Source organism: Oryctolagus cuniculus, chromosome 11 (genome assembly GCF_051225735.1).
Source record: "Oryctolagus cuniculus isolate XC-2025 breed Fujian yellow rabbit chromosome 11, ASM5122573v1, whole genome shotgun sequence".
Lineage (NCBI taxonomy): Eukaryota > Metazoa > Chordata > Mammalia > Lagomorpha > Leporidae > Oryctolagus > Oryctolagus cuniculus.
Window position 1 is genome coordinate 107,675,632 of NC_142877.1, and position 19,510 is coordinate 107,695,141.

The 19,510-nt window shown below is 39.9% G+C and overlaps 1 protein-coding gene across 13 annotated transcripts in view; it reads right to left on the minus strand.

Annotated features, from left to right (window-relative positions):
- SLC41A2 (solute carrier family 41 member 2) overlaps positions 1-19,510 on the minus strand; it is a 147,364-nt gene that overhangs the window by 85,165 nt on the left and 42,689 nt on the right. For 12 of the 13 annotated variants that reach the window (XM_089308908.1, XM_051846057.3, XM_089308910.1 and 9 more), the window contains 3 exons: positions 14,962-15,069; positions 6,422-6,493; positions 2,555-2,699 (listed from right to left, as the gene is read on the minus strand). In XM_089308908.1, the coding sequence (XP_089165034.1) occupies positions 2,555-2,699; positions 6,422-6,493; positions 14,962-15,069 (325 nt within the window). The remainder of the gene's footprint in view (positions 1-2,554; positions 2,700-6,421; positions 6,494-14,961; positions 15,070-19,510) is intronic. The other variant, XM_089308914.1, reaches the window with a different exon arrangement.

Consider the following 19,510-nt stretch of genomic DNA (forward strand, 5'->3'; position numbering starts at 1 on the left):
CAGTGCCCACCTCAAGTAAAAATTTTTAAAAACTAGAATTTTTGTCCTCAAACAATGCCTCATATCTTATACTTTGCAGTTTTTTTCAATCACTGAACTTACTTTCACATATATCATTGTAAAAAGGAAAAATAGCAATAGCAGAAAAGTTTTAGGAATGTATTATTCAACAATCAGACAAGATGTGATTTGCTGCATATTTTTTCCAAAATCAGCACATTTAAAGATCTATATGGCCGGCACCGCGGCTCACTAGGCTAATCCTCTGCCTTGCGGCGCCGGCATACCGGGTTCTAGTCCCGGTCGGGGCGCCGGATTCTGTCCCGGTTGCCCCTCTTCCAGGACAGCTCTCTGCTGTGGCCCAGGAGGGCAGTGGAGGATGGCCCAAGTGCTTGGGCCCTGCACCCTATGGGAGACCAGGAGAAGCACCTGGCTCCTGCCATCGGATCAACTCCGCGGCGGCCATTGGAGGGTGAACCAACGGCAAAAGGAAGACCTTTCTCTCTGTCTCTCTCTCTCACTGTCCACTCTGCCTGCCAAAAAAAAAAAAAAAAGAAGATCTATATGGGAAGTTCTCTTGTGATACAGTGCCATCTCTATCTTTACAACAGAAAAACAAAAAAAAGTTTTGATGGCTGTTGGCATTGTGGTACAGCAGGTTAAGCCACTGCCTGCAACACTAGCATCCCATACTGGGTGCCTGTTCAAGTCCCAGCTGCTCTGTTTCTGATCCAGCTCACTGCTAATGCACCTGGGAAGGCAGGGGAAGATGACTCAAGTCCTTAGGCCCCTGCATTCACGTGGGAGATTCAAATGGAGTTTCAGGTTTCTGGCTTTGGTCTGGCCCAGCCCTGGCTGTTGCAGCCATTTAGGGAATGAACCAGCAGATTTAAGATCTCTTTCCATCTCTCCCTCTAATTATGCCGTTCAAAAAATAAGATAAATCTTTGAAAAAAAAAGTGTTGCATACATCATGGTATAGTACAAGGAGCTGGGAGTCGGGAAACTTGGATTTTAATTCTCATTCTGAAGCTGACAAGATGCTGAAACTGGACAATCCTCTTACCTGTCTTAGTCAATATTCTAACCTACAAAATGTGGCAGATAGTATCTACTTTGCATAATAGTATCAAGTTATCATAAAATTAGAATATGCATTATTTAAAGCAAGAAGCTTTAAATAAATGTTTTTAAATCTGAGCTTTTTAAAACTCTGAGTTTTGAAAATACTAGACATTTCAAATAGTTGTTAAACTGTAAAATATTAACATTTTCTAAATGAAACAAAATCTGAAAGAAAACAAAATCAAATGAACCCAATGAAAAAAGTGCTGATGTTAAAACTATTTTTTAACCAGAAATATAATTTTTCAGTAGCTTAACTTCATTCTTGTGTAGGCAGTGTTAATGCCATTCAAATCTAATAATTTTATATAAAAACAAAAACTACCCCTGATACTATTTAAGTACTTACATGAAATGCTTGAAAATATTTTTGGAAGTCTTAATTTTATTAAGACTCCCTGAATTCCCAGGACCTATCTTAAAAAGTCAGCTTCAGTGTATGATCACCCAACATTAGACTTTCAAGCCTTTACGGTACAATCCTATATTAAGTTAATTCTCTACTGTAAAACACATACTAATAAATAAATACAATAAAGAATAACCCAGGGCTGGAGCTGTGGCATAGCAGGTAGAGCCGCTGCCTGCAATATCAGTATCCCATATGGGCACCAGCTCAAGTCTAGGCTGCTCCACTCTCCACTTCCGATCCAACTCCCTGCTGATAGCCCGGGAAAGCAGTCAAGAATGGCCCAAGTGCTTGGGCCCCTGCACCCACCTAAGAGATGTAGAAGAAGCTCCTGGCTCCTGGCTTCAGATCAGTCCAGCTCTGTCTATTGCAGCCATTTGGGGAGTGAACCAGTGGATGGAAGATATCTTTCTCTCTCTTTATCTCCCCTTTCTCTCTAACTCTGCCTTTCAAATAAATAAATAAATCTTTAAAATAAAGAAGAAGCAGCACCAACTGAAAAGCTCTAATGCAGTTAATTTTTAAAACATTTAGACTCTTTAAAATTCTATAGCCAACAATATGCTGTCTTAAGATTGTATTTTTATTGCTACAGAAAAAGTAAAGAATCTCTTTGAAATCTGGACTTAAGCAAATTTTAACTGAGGGACTATCTTTAAAACCCAGAATTCCTAGAACACTTGTTGTTAACTCAAGTGACAAGCCAGGAAATCCCCTATGTAATTTCCAAAAGGGAGTTTTTCCAGTAATTTAACTCACAGAAATGAATGTCTAAGCTATTTCCTGATCTTATTTGGCAGCTATACCAGAGAGCCTAAGGTCAGGAGACCACTGCAGAAAGACTGTTCTATGCTAATGCTTATAAGTTTTAAAAGCATCAAAATAATTCAGTTATTTTTAAAGTTTGTGGGTAAGTTTTTTCTGTTCTTTTCATAATGAATAAGTATTTTTTTTTTAAATCATCTCAAGAAACAAATCACTTAAAAGTACAAGACCATAGGTATTTACAAATCCACTTACCCTGCAGGAGAGATGCGATGAAGGCAGTTGCCACGCTGCTGGAGCACAGAAGTATGGAATGATCAAGGTAGTATTTTCCTTCTGGAATCCAGCCCAGTATAATTGCGGCCACAGCTGCTAGAAAACCAACGACTGTTGCCTGCACCTAAATTTTTTTTTATAAAATCCAACTGAATTATTAATTTAAAAAACATACTTGAAAGGTTTTTGCTTATATAAACATTGCATACAAGAACACAGAAGAAATACTGCATATGGTAAGTGAGCTGCTTTACCTCTGAAAGAAGCTACTATATTTTTTTAATATTTCCTAAGACAGTAGGTTCTCCAACTGACCTGATCTGGTGGCAACAGGCATAAAATGGGATCAAGGAATCTGTTTTTAATAAGCACCCCAAATGGTTTCAATGGTCTGATCCACACCAAAGAAAACAATACCTTCAGCCTGAAAAGCACCCAATCCACTTATCTGCAATTTGATTCAAAAACAGTGTGAACAAGAGATTGGATTTTATAGTCAAATGATAGGTTCTACCACTTAATCCTATGGCAAGTTATTTAGATCCATTCATTCAACTAGCACTTATTTAGACTCTATCACATACAAGATGTTATGTTTAGTATTGGACTACAACAGCAATCGAAACAGATTTAGTCCCTCTTCTCATAGAGTTCTTGGTCCTCAGGAAAGACAGATATTTCAAAAATAGCCTCACAAGCAATCACTATGGTGATTAATGTTTTAAAAACTTTCAGTTTCAGGGCTGGTGCTGTGGTGCAGCAGGTTAACATCCTGGCCTGAAGCGCCAGCATCCTATATGGGTGCCGGTTCGAAACCCAGCTGCTCACCTTGTGATCCAGCTCTCTACTATGCCTGGGAAAGCAGTAAAAGATGGCTCAAGTGCGCGGGCCCCTGCAGCCGCATAGGAGACCCGGAGGAAGCTCCTAGCTCCTGCCTTTCGGATCAGCGCAGCTCCAGCTCTTCAGCCAATTGGGGAGTGAACCATCAGATGGAAGATATCTCTCTCTCTCTCTCTGCCTCTCCTTCTCTGTGTAGCTCTGACTTTCAAATAAATAAATAAATCTTTTTAAAAAATTTTTCAGTTTCAACACAGGCACTGTGGTATAGCAGGCTGAGCCACTGTCTGCAGCACCCACATTCTATATGGGCACCAGTTCCAGTCCCGGCTGCTCCACTTCCAATCCAACTCCTTGCTAACGGCCTGTGAAAACAGCAGAGGATGTCTCAAGTCCTTGGGCCCTGCACCCACATGGGAGACGAGGAGGAAGCTCCTGGCTCCCAGCTTAGGCCTGGTATGGCCCAGCCCCGACCACTGGGCCATTTGGGGAATGAACCAGTGGGTAGAAGACCTCCCTCTGTATCTCTCTCTCTTTCTCTTTCAAATAAAAAAATAAATAAATAAACTTTTAAAAAGGAAAGAAAAAAACCTACAGTTTCTAATCTGTAAGATGGCAGTGATATTAACAAGCTTTATACATTTATGTAATGAATTTAAATCTCAAAGCGTTTCTCATGTGCTAACACAAAGCAACACTCAAAAAACTACAAATAACTCTAGGAATCAGACGAACACAATGTCAGAACTAAAAGAACCCCTAAGGGAATCATTTATTCTGCTGATTCTTCACTGCGTTCGCCACGTGGACCCTTTGGCAACCTGGTGAAAACTCTACAGAATACAGTTCTCCAGGGCTACAGAAGCACTCATGTTTTGAATACAATTTCTTGGTGTTCACAGACTCACAGAAGCCAATCCACAAACTGGAATCAAGTGCTCTGAGTGAAAAATTCCCGAATAAGTTTGACTTTGCCATATGGCACATTAAAGGGACAGACAGAAACAGACAGTCCAGATAACCCAGATTCACATATTCATTCGTTCTATATGCTAAATCATAGTTCTCAACCACTTATTAGAGCTCTTGTTGATGTCACCCACAGATTCAGAGCTCAGATTCAAGCTATAAGCACCACTGCAACTGTAGTGGTTGTTAAAATAATTCAGCATTTTTATATTGGTTAATAAATAACAAAATAATAGTACCTTAAAGTAGTAAAATTAATAATATAAATTCTAATACTGTGATTCCAAGTCTTTTCTGGTTTGACACTCTAACACAAGGCTAGGGAACTGCTGCAGGTATCGCAGTGTGAGTGTGTGTTTCTAAGGAAACAAAAGCACACAGCTGAGATGAGGAACTCCTATTCTGTAAACCTACAAAAAGATGACTGCTTGAAAAATAACGGTACCCAAGAGAAAGCAAAGTCTGGGTTCAAGTAGTGGCTGGGGGGTTAATGGGAGATACTGGTGCAGGGCATACCCCTTGTGGTAAGGTAACAGTTCCTCAGATGGAACTGTGCACTTTGCTTTATTTGACAAATTATACACTGGCCCCAGCAGCTATTCTGTAAAATAGTGAAGAAACCCTTGACAGGTAATCAGCTTGGGACCCAAATTAATACCCCAAAGAGTACACCCCCTCCAGCAAGTGAGAGCATGAGCCTCCTCTGTCCTTTCCACCCTCTCCACCTCCAACCTCACAGCCAGTCTCCCGGCAAAGAAGCCTTGTGTCAACCTAGCTCTGTCCCCTGTCCACACTCATCTACTGCCTCACAAGTTTCAGCAGGGAAGACTCAGGGAGAGAACAATCTCTTCCTTCAGCCTTACCCATACTCCTCTACCTTCTTTTCTTCTTGCCTTTTTCTACTACTAACTGGGCTCCAACTAATGCTGCCTCACTAGCTGGCACCAGTTCTGTCCTCAAGGGGCGGCTTGGATTCCCTGTTCTTCATACATCCTTGAAGGTATGAGGCAGAAAAAGATATGGTAAAACCAGATTCAGTGAATCCCCAGTCACCTCCAACTCTTATCCTGCTCAACGTTAAAATTAGTGTGCATCCCCTAATCTCATACTAGCTAGAAAATGCCTAGGTTAACTGCAGTCTTCTGTCTTGAAGACAGAAAGAGTAGGGGGAAAGGAAGAAAAGATACTCACCTAAGACTAGGAATAGCCATAGATTATACAAAATCTCTGGCTTACTACATACATAATGGGTACTTTAATGCATCCATTTATGTTAAGACTAATAACATTAAAAATTTAAAGAAATCTCAGACAAATGGCTGATCAAAATATACAGGAAAAAGCTCAGTTAGGCAGATGATATATTTATAAAAAAAATCAAAGGAGAAAAATAGCACCCAAACAATGAAGTGTCATATATTTACTTTTACAGACACTAACACAAATTCTGCCTTTATTACAAATCTATGATAGAAAATGTTTTGCTTTTTTATATTTTCTATATTTTTCCTATTTGGAAGAACTCAATCAATTTCTAGTTAAGAGTAACTTTCAGCCAGCGCCGCGGCTCACTAGGCTAATCCTCCGCCTGTGGTGCCGGCACATCGGGTTCTAGTCCCATTCGGGGCACTGGATTCTGTCCTGGTTGCTCCTCTTCCAGTCCAGCTCTCTGCTGTGGCCCGGGAGGGCAGTGGAGGATGGCCCAAGTGCTTGGGCCCTGCACCCGCATGGGAGACCAGGAGGAAGCACCTGGCTTCTGGCTTCCAATCGGCACAGCGTGCGGTCCGCAACATGCCAGCTCGCAGCGGCCACTTGGGGAGTGAACCAACGGAAAAAGGAAGACCTCTCTGTCTGTCTCTCTCACTAACTCTGTCCAAAAAAAAAAAAAAAAGAGTAACTTTCAGAGGTCATGAGTATCATTTCATCACTTTTTCAAGATACTGAAATAATGGTAGACTTCAGAGTACTCAATTTATATCATTCTTATGGACCCAAGGTCCATAAGCCCAAGATCTGTAAACAAATATGTGTACTACTTACCTGCTTTAAAGCCAAGTTGCCAATTATTAGATTCCACTTTTCAATGGGTGAATCCATCTTCCCAATATTTACCTGTTAGGGTAGATATTTTCATATATTACTGAATAAATGCCATCTGCTCTGTTTAAGTCTTAAAGCCCAAGTTAACTTTTTAATAAATCTGATGACCTTGTGTTGAGTTTTGGTGTGTGTGTGTGTATGAGAGAGAGAAAGAGAGGAAGTGTGGCTTAAAAAACAAATTTTGTCATGGTTCCAGAGGCTGAAAAGTCCAAGACTAAGTTCCAGCAGGGTTTGGTGTCTGCTAAGGGCCCTCTCCTTGGCTTACAGATAAACCACCTTCTCACTGTGTCTTCACATGGCAGAGAAAGAACTCAGACGGAACTTTGAAAATCAATTCTGAATTTACTAAGGGCCTTGCATCTAACATTTGGCTTGACTGAGACTTTTGGAAAAAGTGTATTTTCTCAGTTATTCATCTTATAAGAATTAATAGACCAGTTAGTATTATCCACCTATTCACAGATGCTGTTTTATAACTAACATCATTAGGTATCATCCTAACAGGCTGAATTTTGTGTATTGAGGCCCAATCTAAATAATTACATAATTTTAAGCTTCCCAGTTAATCTCACATGTAAAAACAGTGTAATTTGGACAATCATTGTTCAAAAATATAAACAAATCATTCATATAATTTGTACTTGAGTCATAACTAAAACGGTTACCAATAAAAATAAATTCATAAATTTTGATTATGTACTTGAGTATTAAAATTTATACATATGTCTGCTAGATGGAAGAATATCTCTAAAATATCATTCACATACTCAATTGTTATATATGCTCATATTTCTCAACAACTGAGGATTCAAAAAATGTATATCAAAATCTGCCAAGCTTTTTAAGATTTATTTATTTGAGAGGTAGAGTTACAGACAGAGAGAGGGAGAGACAGAGAAAGAGGTCTTGTATCCCCTGGTTTACTCCCCAAATGGCTGCAATGGCCAGAGCTGGGCCAATCTGAAGCCAGGAGCCAGGAGTTTCTTCCAGTCTCCCATGCAGGTGCAGGGTTCAAGCACTTGGGCCATCTTCTACTGCTTTCCCAGACCATAGCAGAGAGCTGGATCAGAAGTGGAGCAGCCGGGACATTAACCAGCGCCCATATGGGGTGTTGGCACTGCACGCGCAGGCTCAGCCAACTATACTACAGTGCCAGCTCCTCTGCCAAGTTTTTCTATGACTAATCATAGGCTTAAAAAATACTATATTGAGTTGGGTTCAACTATTCATATGCTTGGTCATAGAAGATTTTCAAATAGAAAAAAAAAATCTAGGTGAACAGATGAAGATACATATAACAGTTGTTCATTACCATTAATTTTAATCATTAACAAACCAGAAAACTCTCACTGGGTTCAACCTCACAAATTAAGTGCTGTGCTAACATTTCCTGTCAATCTGGAAAACAAACTATTTTCTAATCTCACTCTGGACTTCAGACTTAAAGTATCCAGAAAATGCAATACTGAGATTTCTCTGTGTCTCTGAATAGATATTCATGCAGTCTTTATTTATATATTACTAAGACTTGGACTCTAAATTATTTATGAAATTCAAGTTTATAGCTCTGACAACCTGGGGCTTTGCTAAAGTGAGTTATAAGGTACAAAAGCAATGTTTAAAGAATAAACCTTGTGGCTGGCAGCGTGGCTCAGTGGATTAAACCACAGCCTGTGATACCAGCATCCCATACTGGAATATCTGTTGGAGTCCTGGCTGTTCTGCTTCCGATTCAGCTCCCTACTCATGAGCCTGGGAAAGCAGCAGAAAATGGCCCTAGTGCTTGGGCCTCTGCCCCCTACATGAGTGACCTAGATGGAGTTCCAGGCTTCTGGTTTCAGCCTGACCCAACCCCAGTTATTTTGACCACTTGGGGAGTGAACCAGAGCATGGGAGATCTCTATCTCTCCCTTTCTGTCACTCTGCCTTTCAAACAAGTAAAATAAATCTTAAATAAAAATAAATCTCAGGTTTGGAGTTCAAGAAATAAATAAGATAAAATAGTGTTTAAAAAAAAAAGGCTGGTGTTATGGCTCAGTGGGTTTAGCTGCTGCCTATGATGCTCGCATCCCGTATGGGCTTCAGTTCGCATTCTGTCTGCTCCACTTTCAATCCAGCTCCCTGTGAATGTGTCTGAGAAAGCAGTGGAAAATTACCCAAGTGTTTGGGCCCCTGCACTCACGTGGGAGACCCGTATGGAGTTCCAGGCTCCTAGCTTTGGTCTGGCCCTGCCCTGGCTGTTGGAACCATTTGGGAAGTGAACCAGTGAATGAAAGATTTGTCTCTCTCTCTCTCTCTCTCTCTCTCTCTCTCTCTCTCTCTCTCTCTCAGATAAATAAACCTTAAAAAATTTTATAAAAAGACTTCTTAGGTATCTATACATACAGGAAGCAATTTAAAATGATCACATGAAAAAGTATAAGACATAAAGACTCCAGGGCTGCATAATGGCCACTGTAAATATTTATACATTAGGGTGTAGAAAAGGATCAACAAAAGTGGGAGTGGCACAATGTAACTGTGACAAATTCACCTGATACCATCAGCAGCAGTACTTTCTAAGGCCTGCAAGTAAATTCCTCATATATAACATTAGCTATAGCATTAGGCTACAGTCTGCCAGTGAATGAAACTTGCCTAAGATTTGGAAGGCCCAAATGAAGCAAAGGCCATTAGTTCTGGAGTGCAGACCTCTTTGCTGCAGGACACATGTGGTTTTCTCCCCCTGCTCTAGTGCTTCAGGCTACCTCCCTGATTCTCCTACCACAGATCACTTCTCCAACCTCCCCCAAATTTGTCCAACTTCTTTTGTTAAATACTCACTGCCACAATATACACCATGGTTCTGCTTCCCTGATCAATCCCAGACTGACAGTAGAACTTTATTCAATTACTCCATGTTACAAAATGATAAAGATCATACTCTGTTCCTTACAGATCTAGAAGTTCCTGAATCTTCAATTACTTTAGTATAAAATAACTAAACCCATATGTAATATAAAAAATAAAGAATATATTAATGAATAACTTTATAAAGCAAAGATTTTAGAAAGATTAAAAGTAAACTAAAAATAAATAATGACTCAAATCTACCTGTTAAGAAAAATAGTTATGCTATAGGCAGGCACTGGGGAATGAATGTGGTATGTAAGAACATGGAAAATTGATTTTATTGCTTCCAACTTGTAAAAATTGTACCAAGAATTGGACTAACCCATTCTGTTATCTATTAGTTTAGGGATAACATGAAACACCTGTTTCCCACAGAGGTGGAGAGGGGAAAGTTTGAGTGTTCTGTCTAAAGGTCTTTGCTAGACCTACTTTATTTGATTAGTTGACGTAATGGTGTTCAGCTAGAGAAATCAAGAACATGGAAGGTGATGCAATAGACCATGATCTAATAAAGACTTCTGTGTACCCCAAATTTTTTTAAATTATAGATCTTTTTTAAGATTTATGTATATATTTGAAAGGCAGAGTTACAGACAGAGAGAAGGGGTGGGGGGAGGGAGGGAGGGAGAGAGAGAGAGAGAGAGAGAGAGAATATATCTTTCATCTGCTGGTTCACTCCCCAAACGGCCAGAGCTGGGCCAATCTGAAGCCAAGTACCAAGAGCTTCTTCTGGTACATGTACACGAGTACAGGGGCCCAAGGACTTGGGCCATCCTGTGCTGCTTTCCCAGGCCATCAGCAGAGAGATGGATAGGAAGAGAAGCAGCCAGGACACAAATCAGTGCCCATATGGGATGTCAGTGCCACAGGTGGGGACTTAACCTACTATGCCATGGCATTGGTCCCTACACATATCTTAAAGTACTAGAAAAATGGGTCAATAATTTCACAGAAACACCAACTAGTTCACTCATTAAGACATTTAATTATTCTAATATACTCTGCTTTAGATCTTTGAATATATTATACCAGTTTCCTTGAAAGACTGTTAAGTCTCACATCAGCCCACATGGATATGTTTTTCATTGACTGCGTATGAATCATACTTTTTTTGAATATGAATCACATTTTTCAGTTTCTTTTCATATCTAGTAATTTTTGGCTAGAAAACAGTGTAATCAATTACAGTGACTCTGGATATTGTTATCTTCTTGTGAGGAGTAGTGGGTTCTCCTTCTAATCGGCAGCAGCTGACTTGCCTAGACTCAAAGCATAGATTCTTGTCTCTCCTCTCCCATAGTACAGAGTAGCTCATCTCTCTGCTGGGTTCTTTTGGTTACAAATGATTGCTCTTTATTTAGTCTAGCCTTTTAGAGAACTCTTCTACATCTCTGTAGTTTCATAGCCAACCAAAGATTTGGCAGCATTCATACTCAGATTTGGGGGCTCACTCTCTCTGCAGAACTCTACTTCAAGGACAGCCCCCAAAATTTCCACTTGCTTTGTCAGGTCCAAGCTTGTCATCTGATAACTGAAGCCAAGAAGACTACTTTATGACACTATAGCCATGAATAGGTCATACAAGACACTCAGGAAAAAAAAAAAAAAACAAGCAAAATACAAATCTTAGCCAATATATTAGTTTTTTAAATGTTGGTCCACTTCACATTTCTTCCTGTATCTTAAAAACTTCTTGGGGCCGACACTATGGTATAGTGGGTAAAACTGCTGCCTGCAGTGCCAGTATCCCATATGGGTACCAGTTCATGTTCCAGCTGCTCCTCTTCCAATCCAGCTCTCTGCTGTGGCCTGGGAAAGCAGTAGAATATGGCCCAAGTCCCTAGTTTGAGCAAATCTTATACTCAGATTGGAGGTCTTAGCTCTTCTTTACTTCTAGAATTTCTTCCCTAAATTCTTAAATTTCCAGCTGTTCTGGCAGCTCTGAACTATGTCTTCTGTCACAGACTGGCAAGACTGTAAGGTCTCTGCCACATGAGATCAGAGATTAGGGAACTCCTATGGGCAAAATCACCACAAACTCTTCAATTCTTACCCATTGTAGTTATGGTCTTTTTAGGGCAAACTCTTTTTTTTTCTCCCTTTCACTTTCCATCACCTTCAAGTAACTCCTCTGAATACTGTAATTATGAATGTTTAGGAAGGTTCATCCAAATACTTCATTCTGCACTAACTGGAATCAGAAATCCTGGTATTTACTTTTATATAATCCAAAGACTTTATAATAAAATGTGCATACTAAAATACACACAAACTAATATCTTCCTGAACATTCACTGTCTTGACTGTGATGACAGATCTACAGGTATATATTAAATATTAAAACTCACTGAACCATAAACTTCAAAAGTGTGTAGTTTACTGTAACTCAATTACATCTCAAAAAAGCTGCAAAACAGTAGGAAGCTAAAACTTACTTGACTGAAACAGTTTCGGATTAAATATAAATAGTCCTATTCCACAAAGTTATGACTACAGATTGATATTTATAGTTTAAGAAAGATCCTTAGGGGCCAGCACTGTGGCACAGAAGGTCCTGTGGTGCCAGTATCCCATATGGGTGCCTGTTGGAGACCCTGCAATCCCCCTTCTGATCCAGCTCCCTGCCAATGTGCCTAGGGAAAAACAGTGAAAGATGGCCCAGCTGTTTGGGCCGCTGCACCCACATGAGAGACCCAGAAGAAGCTCCTGGCTTCAGATTGGCCCAGCTCCAGCCACTGTGGCCATCTGGTGAGTGAACCAGCAAATGGAAGGCTTTTCTCTCTCTCTTCTGTCTGTAACTCTGGCTTCTCAAATAAATAAAATCTTTAAAAAAAAAAAAGTTCTTGGAAAAGTTTGAAGCAGAAGTTAGTTCTGTTTAAAGTAGAAAAGTACTCATCAGACTGGCGTAGTGGTGTAGCAAGTTAAGCCTCCACTTGCAACACCGGCATCCCATATAGGCACCAGTTCAAGACCAAGATGCTCCACTTCTGACCCAGCTCCCTGCTAATGTGCCTGGGGAAGCAGAAGATGGCCCAAGTGCTTGGGCCCCTGCACCCATGTGGGAGACCTCAAAGAAGCTCCAGATTCCTGGCTTTGACCTTGCTCAGCCTCGGCCGCTGCAGCCACTGGGAGATGGAAGAGCTCTCTGTCTCTTGTTCTCTCTCTGTGACTCTGCCTTGCAAATAAATAAAAAATAAATCTTTAAATAAAAATAAAAAGTGCTCTTCACATTGTGCTAAGCCAGTTACTCCAAATAAAGTATTAAAGGCTTTTCAAAAAATATATGTTGGGGTTGACATTGTGGCACAGCAGGTTAAGTTGCAACTTATGATGCCAGCATCCTATATGAGCACCAGTTCAAGTCCCAGCAGCTCCAGCCTAGCCCAGTCCTGGCCACTGTGGTGATCTAGGGAGTGACCCAGCAGATGGAAATCTCTATCTCTTCCACTCTCTCTGTGATTCTGCCTTTCAAATAAATAAGTAAATAAATATTTGATATATAGATATAAAATCTTTAGGACTGTGGACAGCGGTTTTTATTCTTACATCAGCATTCAAAAATTTTAGACCTTAGATCATAGACCTTTTAACTCAACAATTTATACAATCGCTGTACTTATTTTCTAATTATATACTACTGTTAATTTATTTTTATAATGATTTTACTATATTTTTACTATAATTTTTTCCCAAATCATTAAAAAGATAAGAAGGGAAAAAAAAAAAAAAAAGGCCGGCGCCGCGGCTCAGTAGGCTAATCCTCCACCTAGCGGCGCCAGCACATCAGGTTCTGGTCCCGGTCGGGGCACCGGATTCTTTCCCAGTTGCCCCTCTTCCAGGCCAGCTCTCTGCTGTGGCCCGGGAGGGCAGTGGAGGATGGCCCAAGTGCTTGGGCCCTGCACCCCATGGGAGACCAGGAGAAGCACCTGGCTCCTGCCATCGGATCAGCGTGGTGCGCTGGCTGCAGCACGCCAGCCGTGGTGGCCATTGGAGGGTGAACAAGTGGAAAAGGAAGACCTTTCTCTCTGTCTCTCTCTCTCTCACTATCCACTCTGCCTGTCAAAAAAAAAAAAAAAAAAAAGATAAGGGAAATTTTTCAAGCTAATCAGTTTAGAGATAAGTTTTGACTCAAAAGGACAAAATAAAGTCATTTGGATTCATCATGATTTAATTTCCTTGTTAAAATATGAAAACTATTTTATCAACACATCTTTTTATCCATGAGCATTTAATCTCCACTTTTATATAATAACAAGCGTTAAAGATAGCTGATCTTCAACAGATTGAGTAGGCTAAATTCCTATACCTTATGTTTAACATTCTCTATATATTTTCTGAAGGCCTTCCTTAAATCCTATAATCTTATTTATACTAATTCTCCTGCAAATAATCATAAAAATGACAAAAGACCCTTTAATAAAGCAAAAAGATTAAGGTAACCACAGAATGGCCTTCTATAGCTATGATATTTTACCCTTACTTTTATAATTGACAATAAATACTACACAGAAGCATCAGAAGAAATTATAAAAGTCCTGCACATAAATGAAAAAGTTAGCTTTCAAACTTTCAAGTTTGTTTTAAGTAAAAAAGGGGTAGTCAATTGGTGCAGTCATTAAGATACCACTAGGGAGCCAGTGCCATGGCTCACTAGGCTAATCCTCTGCCTGTGGCACCGGCACACCAGGTTCTAGTCCCAGTTGGGGCGCCAGATTCTGTCCCAGTTGCTCCTCTTCCTGGCCAGCTGTCTGCTGTGGCCCGGGAGTGCAGTGGAGGATGGCCCAAGTCCTTGGGCCCTGCACCCGCATGGAAGACCAAGAGGAAGCACCTGGCTCCTGGCTTCGGATTGGCACAGCGCGCTGGCAGTAGCGGCCATTTGGGGGTGAACCAACAGAAAAAGGAAGACCTTTCTCTCTCTCTAACTCTGCCTGTCAAAAAAAAAAAAAAAAAAAAAAAAAAAAAAAATACCACTAGGGATGCCACAGCCCCACAATGGAGTGTCTAAGTTTGAGTCTCAGCTCTACTTCCAACTCTAGCTTCCTGTTAATGTGTACTCTGAGAGGGAGCACATGAAATTGGGTCCCTGCCACCCATATGGGAGATATATCTAATCAAGTGTAAGCATGGATACGCAGGTATAGAAGGATCTATACCAAAATATTAATAGTGATTATATCTAGGTAGAGGACAAGGGGTGGTGGTAAGTTTTTCTCTTTACACTTTTTCCCCTTTAATTCAGTTTTTACAATAAGCATATATTACTTCTATGATCATAAAAAATTGAAATACCAATCGACCAACCACCAAACCTTAAAGAATCTCAGTAACTGACTCACTCCATGTCTTAAGCACAGAATATAATAGCTAGGACACCCTAGCATCAGAGGAGGCAAATTTCTTTTTCTTGAGATTACACATCCATAATAATTTCCAGGGTATGATATCAGGTATAACCTACTTAGCACAGATCTGAGGTCTAGAATTTTACTTGATAGACAAAGAAAAATCTCTTTTCCTGATACAGGCTCTCCATAAAAGAGAGAAGCAGTACAGGTCATATACACACGGTGAGGTAGGAAAAAACTTACTGCAGTGGATAATCTGGATGCCAATGTCATTTCCAAGTTCCCTTTGAGACCAAGGAGCGCAGGAACTAAAATGAAAACTTCTGTAACTTTTTTGAACACCTCCCAGTGCTGTAAAAATAAGATAAAATTTTCTGACACTTTAAATAAAAAAATATTTTAAAGCAAAGACATTACTAATAATCCCAGCCATCTTTTCAAGTTTGCATTTCCATTTTGAATGACTATGTACGTCATTTTATCAGAGAACATTTAGCTTAACCCCATCCTCCTGAGCTTTGAAGCTTTGAGTTACTTTAAAAGACTCAGTGATGCCTGACAGGTAACTGCATCTAATTCTGTATCTAGCTTGCTACACAATCCTTATGCTCTTAAACTGTATTCCTTTATAATGGCAAGAGATAGGACAGCTAGCAGTTAAAAACACAGACTCAAGGGTAGATCATCTGGATTTGAATCCTGGTTCCAACATCAATTACACAATTCCACAGGATAATTACAGCACTATTATCTAATTTCACAAATTATAAAAATAAAGATTCAGAGAGGTTAAATACTTTTCCCAAGGTCAAAAAATGGACAGCACTCAACTGGATACAAGATTTGTGATTCAAATCCTGGATTTGTTACTAACTGCCTGTGTGATCCTCGATGAGTCACATCTGTGATCTCAATTTCTTCATCCCTAAAATAAAGATTATATCCATCCTATCTAGCCTCTGGAGAAATAACATAAAAAAGAAAACAGACACTCACATGCTTTCTAAATTGTAAAGATCTTACAAATATTTAATAACACTAAGTGAAATTTTACAAATGCTATTAAGAAGTGACTATCCCAGCAAGACTTCATGGACTAGGCATATTAACTTTATGCCAAAAAACTGGATAAAGAAATTATGGGATATGTACTCTATAGAATACTACACAGTGGTAAAAAAATGAAATATAGTCATTTGCAACAAAATGGAGGAATCTGCTGAGTAAAATAAGCCAGTCCCAAAGGGACAAATATCATGTGTTCTCCCGGATCTGTGACAACTAACTGAGAACCTAAAAGGAAACCTGCAGAAGTGAAACTGACACTATGAGAAACAATGACTTGATCAGCTCTTGACCAGACTGTCAAGGAACAGCTTACTAATTTATTCTTCTTAGTATTTTCTTTTTCTACTTAACACCATTGGTTTAACTCTTTAATTAAAACACAATTATTCTTAGGAGTTTAAATCCAACTAAAAATTGATCCCTATTAAAAATAAGAGTGGGAATAAGAGACAGAGGAGAAGTACAGTGCAGCACATGCTCACTCAGACTTACCCCTAAGGGTAAAGCTAGAAACGTGCATGGGACTCCAAATCCCATTAAGTTGGCAGGTACCAATGCCATCTGAACTAGTTAAAGTGATCAGTTTAAGTTCATAACTGATCATAAAGATAGGATGAAGTGTCAAAGGGATCACATAAATAAGACCAAGTGTTTGCTAATAATAATTGATAGAATTAAAAAGGAGAGAATGATCCAACATGGGAAACGGGATACACAGCAGACTCATAGAATGGCAAATGCCCTAAACAGCACTCTGGCCTCAGAATCAGCCCTTAAGGCATTCAGATCTGGCAGAAGAGCCCATGAGAGTTTCTCAGGCATGGAAAGCCAAGACACTGTGGCAAAAAATGACCTAAATGAAAGATCTCTGTGAGTGAGATCCCAGTGGAAAGAACAGGCCATCAAAGAAGGAGGTACCCTTCTCTGAAGGGAGGAGAGAACTTCCACTTTGACCATGGCCTTGTCTAAATAAGGTCGGAATTTGTGGACTCAAGAGGCTTCCATAGCCTTGGCAGCTCATGACAGTGAGCCTTGGGTGATTACTGACGTCATAAATAAGAGTGCCAACTGTTAAATCAACAGCAGGAGTCACTGTGCACTTGCTCCCCAAGTAGGATCTCTGCCCTTAATGTGTTGTTCTATGAGAATTAATGGTAAAACTAATCTTCAAACAGTACTTAATACTTTGTGTGTCTATGTGGGTGCAAACTGTTGAAATCTTTACTTAGTACATATACTAAGTTGATCTTCTGCATATGAAGATAATTAAAAATGAATCTTAATGAAGAATGGGATGGGAGAGGGAGTACGGGATGAGATGGTTTGCGGGTGGGAGGGTGGTTATGGGGGGAAAAACCACTATAACCCAAAAATTAATCCAATAAATATAATTCAAATAATATAATCCAAATAATTTACCTATAGGTTATTTTGAATTTTCTAGATATACAAATCTTATTTTCATATAATGACATTTTTTCCTTCTGCTTAAAGTCTATATATATATATATATATTTTTTTTTTTTTGACAGGCAGAGTGGACAGTGAGAGAGAGAGAGAGAGACAGAGAGAAAGGTCTTCCTTTGCTGTTGATTCACCCTCCAATGGCAAGCACATCGCGCTGATCCGAAGCCAGGAGCCAGGTGCTTCTCCTGGTCTCCTATGTGGGTGCAGGGCCCAAAGACTTGGGCCATCCTCCTCTGTACTCCTGGGCCACAGCAGAGAGCTGGCCTGGAAGAGGGGCAACTGGAACAGAATCTGGCGCTCGGACAACGACTAGAACCTGGTGTGCTGGCGCCGCAGGCGGAAGATTAGCCTATTGAGCTGCGGTGCCGGCCAAAGTCTACATATTTTATTTTTTTCTTGCCTCTTGTAGTTATTAGAACAATATTAGATATGGTGATAGTGAATATCTTTGTCTTAGTCCCAACTTCAGGAGGAAATATTTTTATATTTTACTTCTTAGTGTGATCTTTGCTATAGATTTTTTGGTAGGACCATTTATCAGATTAGGGAATATCTTTTCTAGCCATTGGTTCTAGACTTTCATTTTTTAATCATAGATCTATATATAATTTTATCAAATGTCTTATTAAACTGGTATTATTTTCCCTTTTTACTATACATATACTTAATTATATTAACATTTTAATGTTAAACAAACTACATTTTCTGAAATAGATAAAAAGGTAAGATTGAAAAACAACAAGGGGCATCCCATATAGGCACCGGTTCGTGACCCGGCTGCTCCATTTCCAAGCCAGCTCCCTGCTACTGCACCTGGCAAAGTACTTGGGCCCTGCAGCCACGCTGGAGAGCCAGATGAAGCTCCTAGCTCCCTGGCCTTGGCCTACCCCAACCCTGGCCATTGTGGCCATTCGGGGAGTGAACCAGCAGATGAAGATCTCTCTCTCTCCTTTCTCTGTAATTCTTTCAAATAAATAAATATATCTTTAAAAAAAAGATTGAAAATGAAATAAAATTGCCCATATTCACAGATCTGGTTATGATGAAGAAATTTTTAAAGATGCTTAGGTAAAAGTAACATTAATATATCAATAACTCCTACACATCTATAAATAAAATAATCAGGGACCGGCGCTGTGGTTTATCAGGTAAAGCCACCGCCTGCAGTGGTGACATCCCATATGGGTGCTGGTTCAAATTTCAGCTGCTCCACTTCCAATCCAGCTCTCTGCTATGGCATGGGAAAGCAGTGGAAGATGCTGGGAGGCAGCAGGTGATGTCTCAAGTAATTGGGTTCCTGCCATCTATATGGGAGACCTGAATTAAGTTCCTTGCCCAGGGCCTTGGCCTGGCCCAGTGCTGCCTATTATGGACATTTGGAGAGTGAACCAGTGGATAAAAGCTCTCTCTTGCCCTGACTTGCTCTCCCTCCCTCTCTTTTGCTTTCTCTCTATGCCTCTCTGCCTTTCAAATTAAATAAATAAATAATTTTTTAAAAAGAGAAATGAACCATAATCAGCTTATTTGCTGTAGCAGCTGTGGTACCATTGTGATGACTTGCAATAATTATTTTAAGTTGATAGGTTTCATTCCCCACTGGTACTGGTATTGTTATCTATTTTAAAATTCCACATAACTTACATAATTTCTCCTACTGATGGTGGGAAAATGTTTCAATTTATGTACATTTTCCATTTAGAAAAACATGCTATCTGTGGAATAGTGTCTTACAGTCACAACGATCTGAGATTCTTCCATGAAGCAACCAATGCAAGACAAAGGCACATTACAGGATGATGGATCTGGCACTTTCCCAGAGCCAACCTTTCTCTGACTAAAAAATGAAAACTGACAACAACAGAATGTTACATTTTGGCAATTTACTACTTTAAAAAGATAATTATATAATGAGTAGTACTCTGGCTATAATACAGAACTCCTACAAATCAGTAAGTGGCACATAAATTTTTAAATGGATAAAAGATACCAGATGAATTCACAGGAAAAATAAGAAAAGATACTAAACATTTAGTATTTTACGTTTGGCGCAGTAGTTGGGATGCCACTGGAGGCACCCACATCCCATATCAGAGTGCTTGAATTTGAGTCCAGCTCTGCTTCGGATTCTGGCTCCTGGTTAATGCATACCTTAGGAGGCAGCAGGAGATGGCTCACATAGTAGTCCCTACCACCCACACGGGAGTCTCAGCTTGAGTTCTAGGCTGCTGGCTTTCATCTGGTCCAGCCCTAGCTGTTG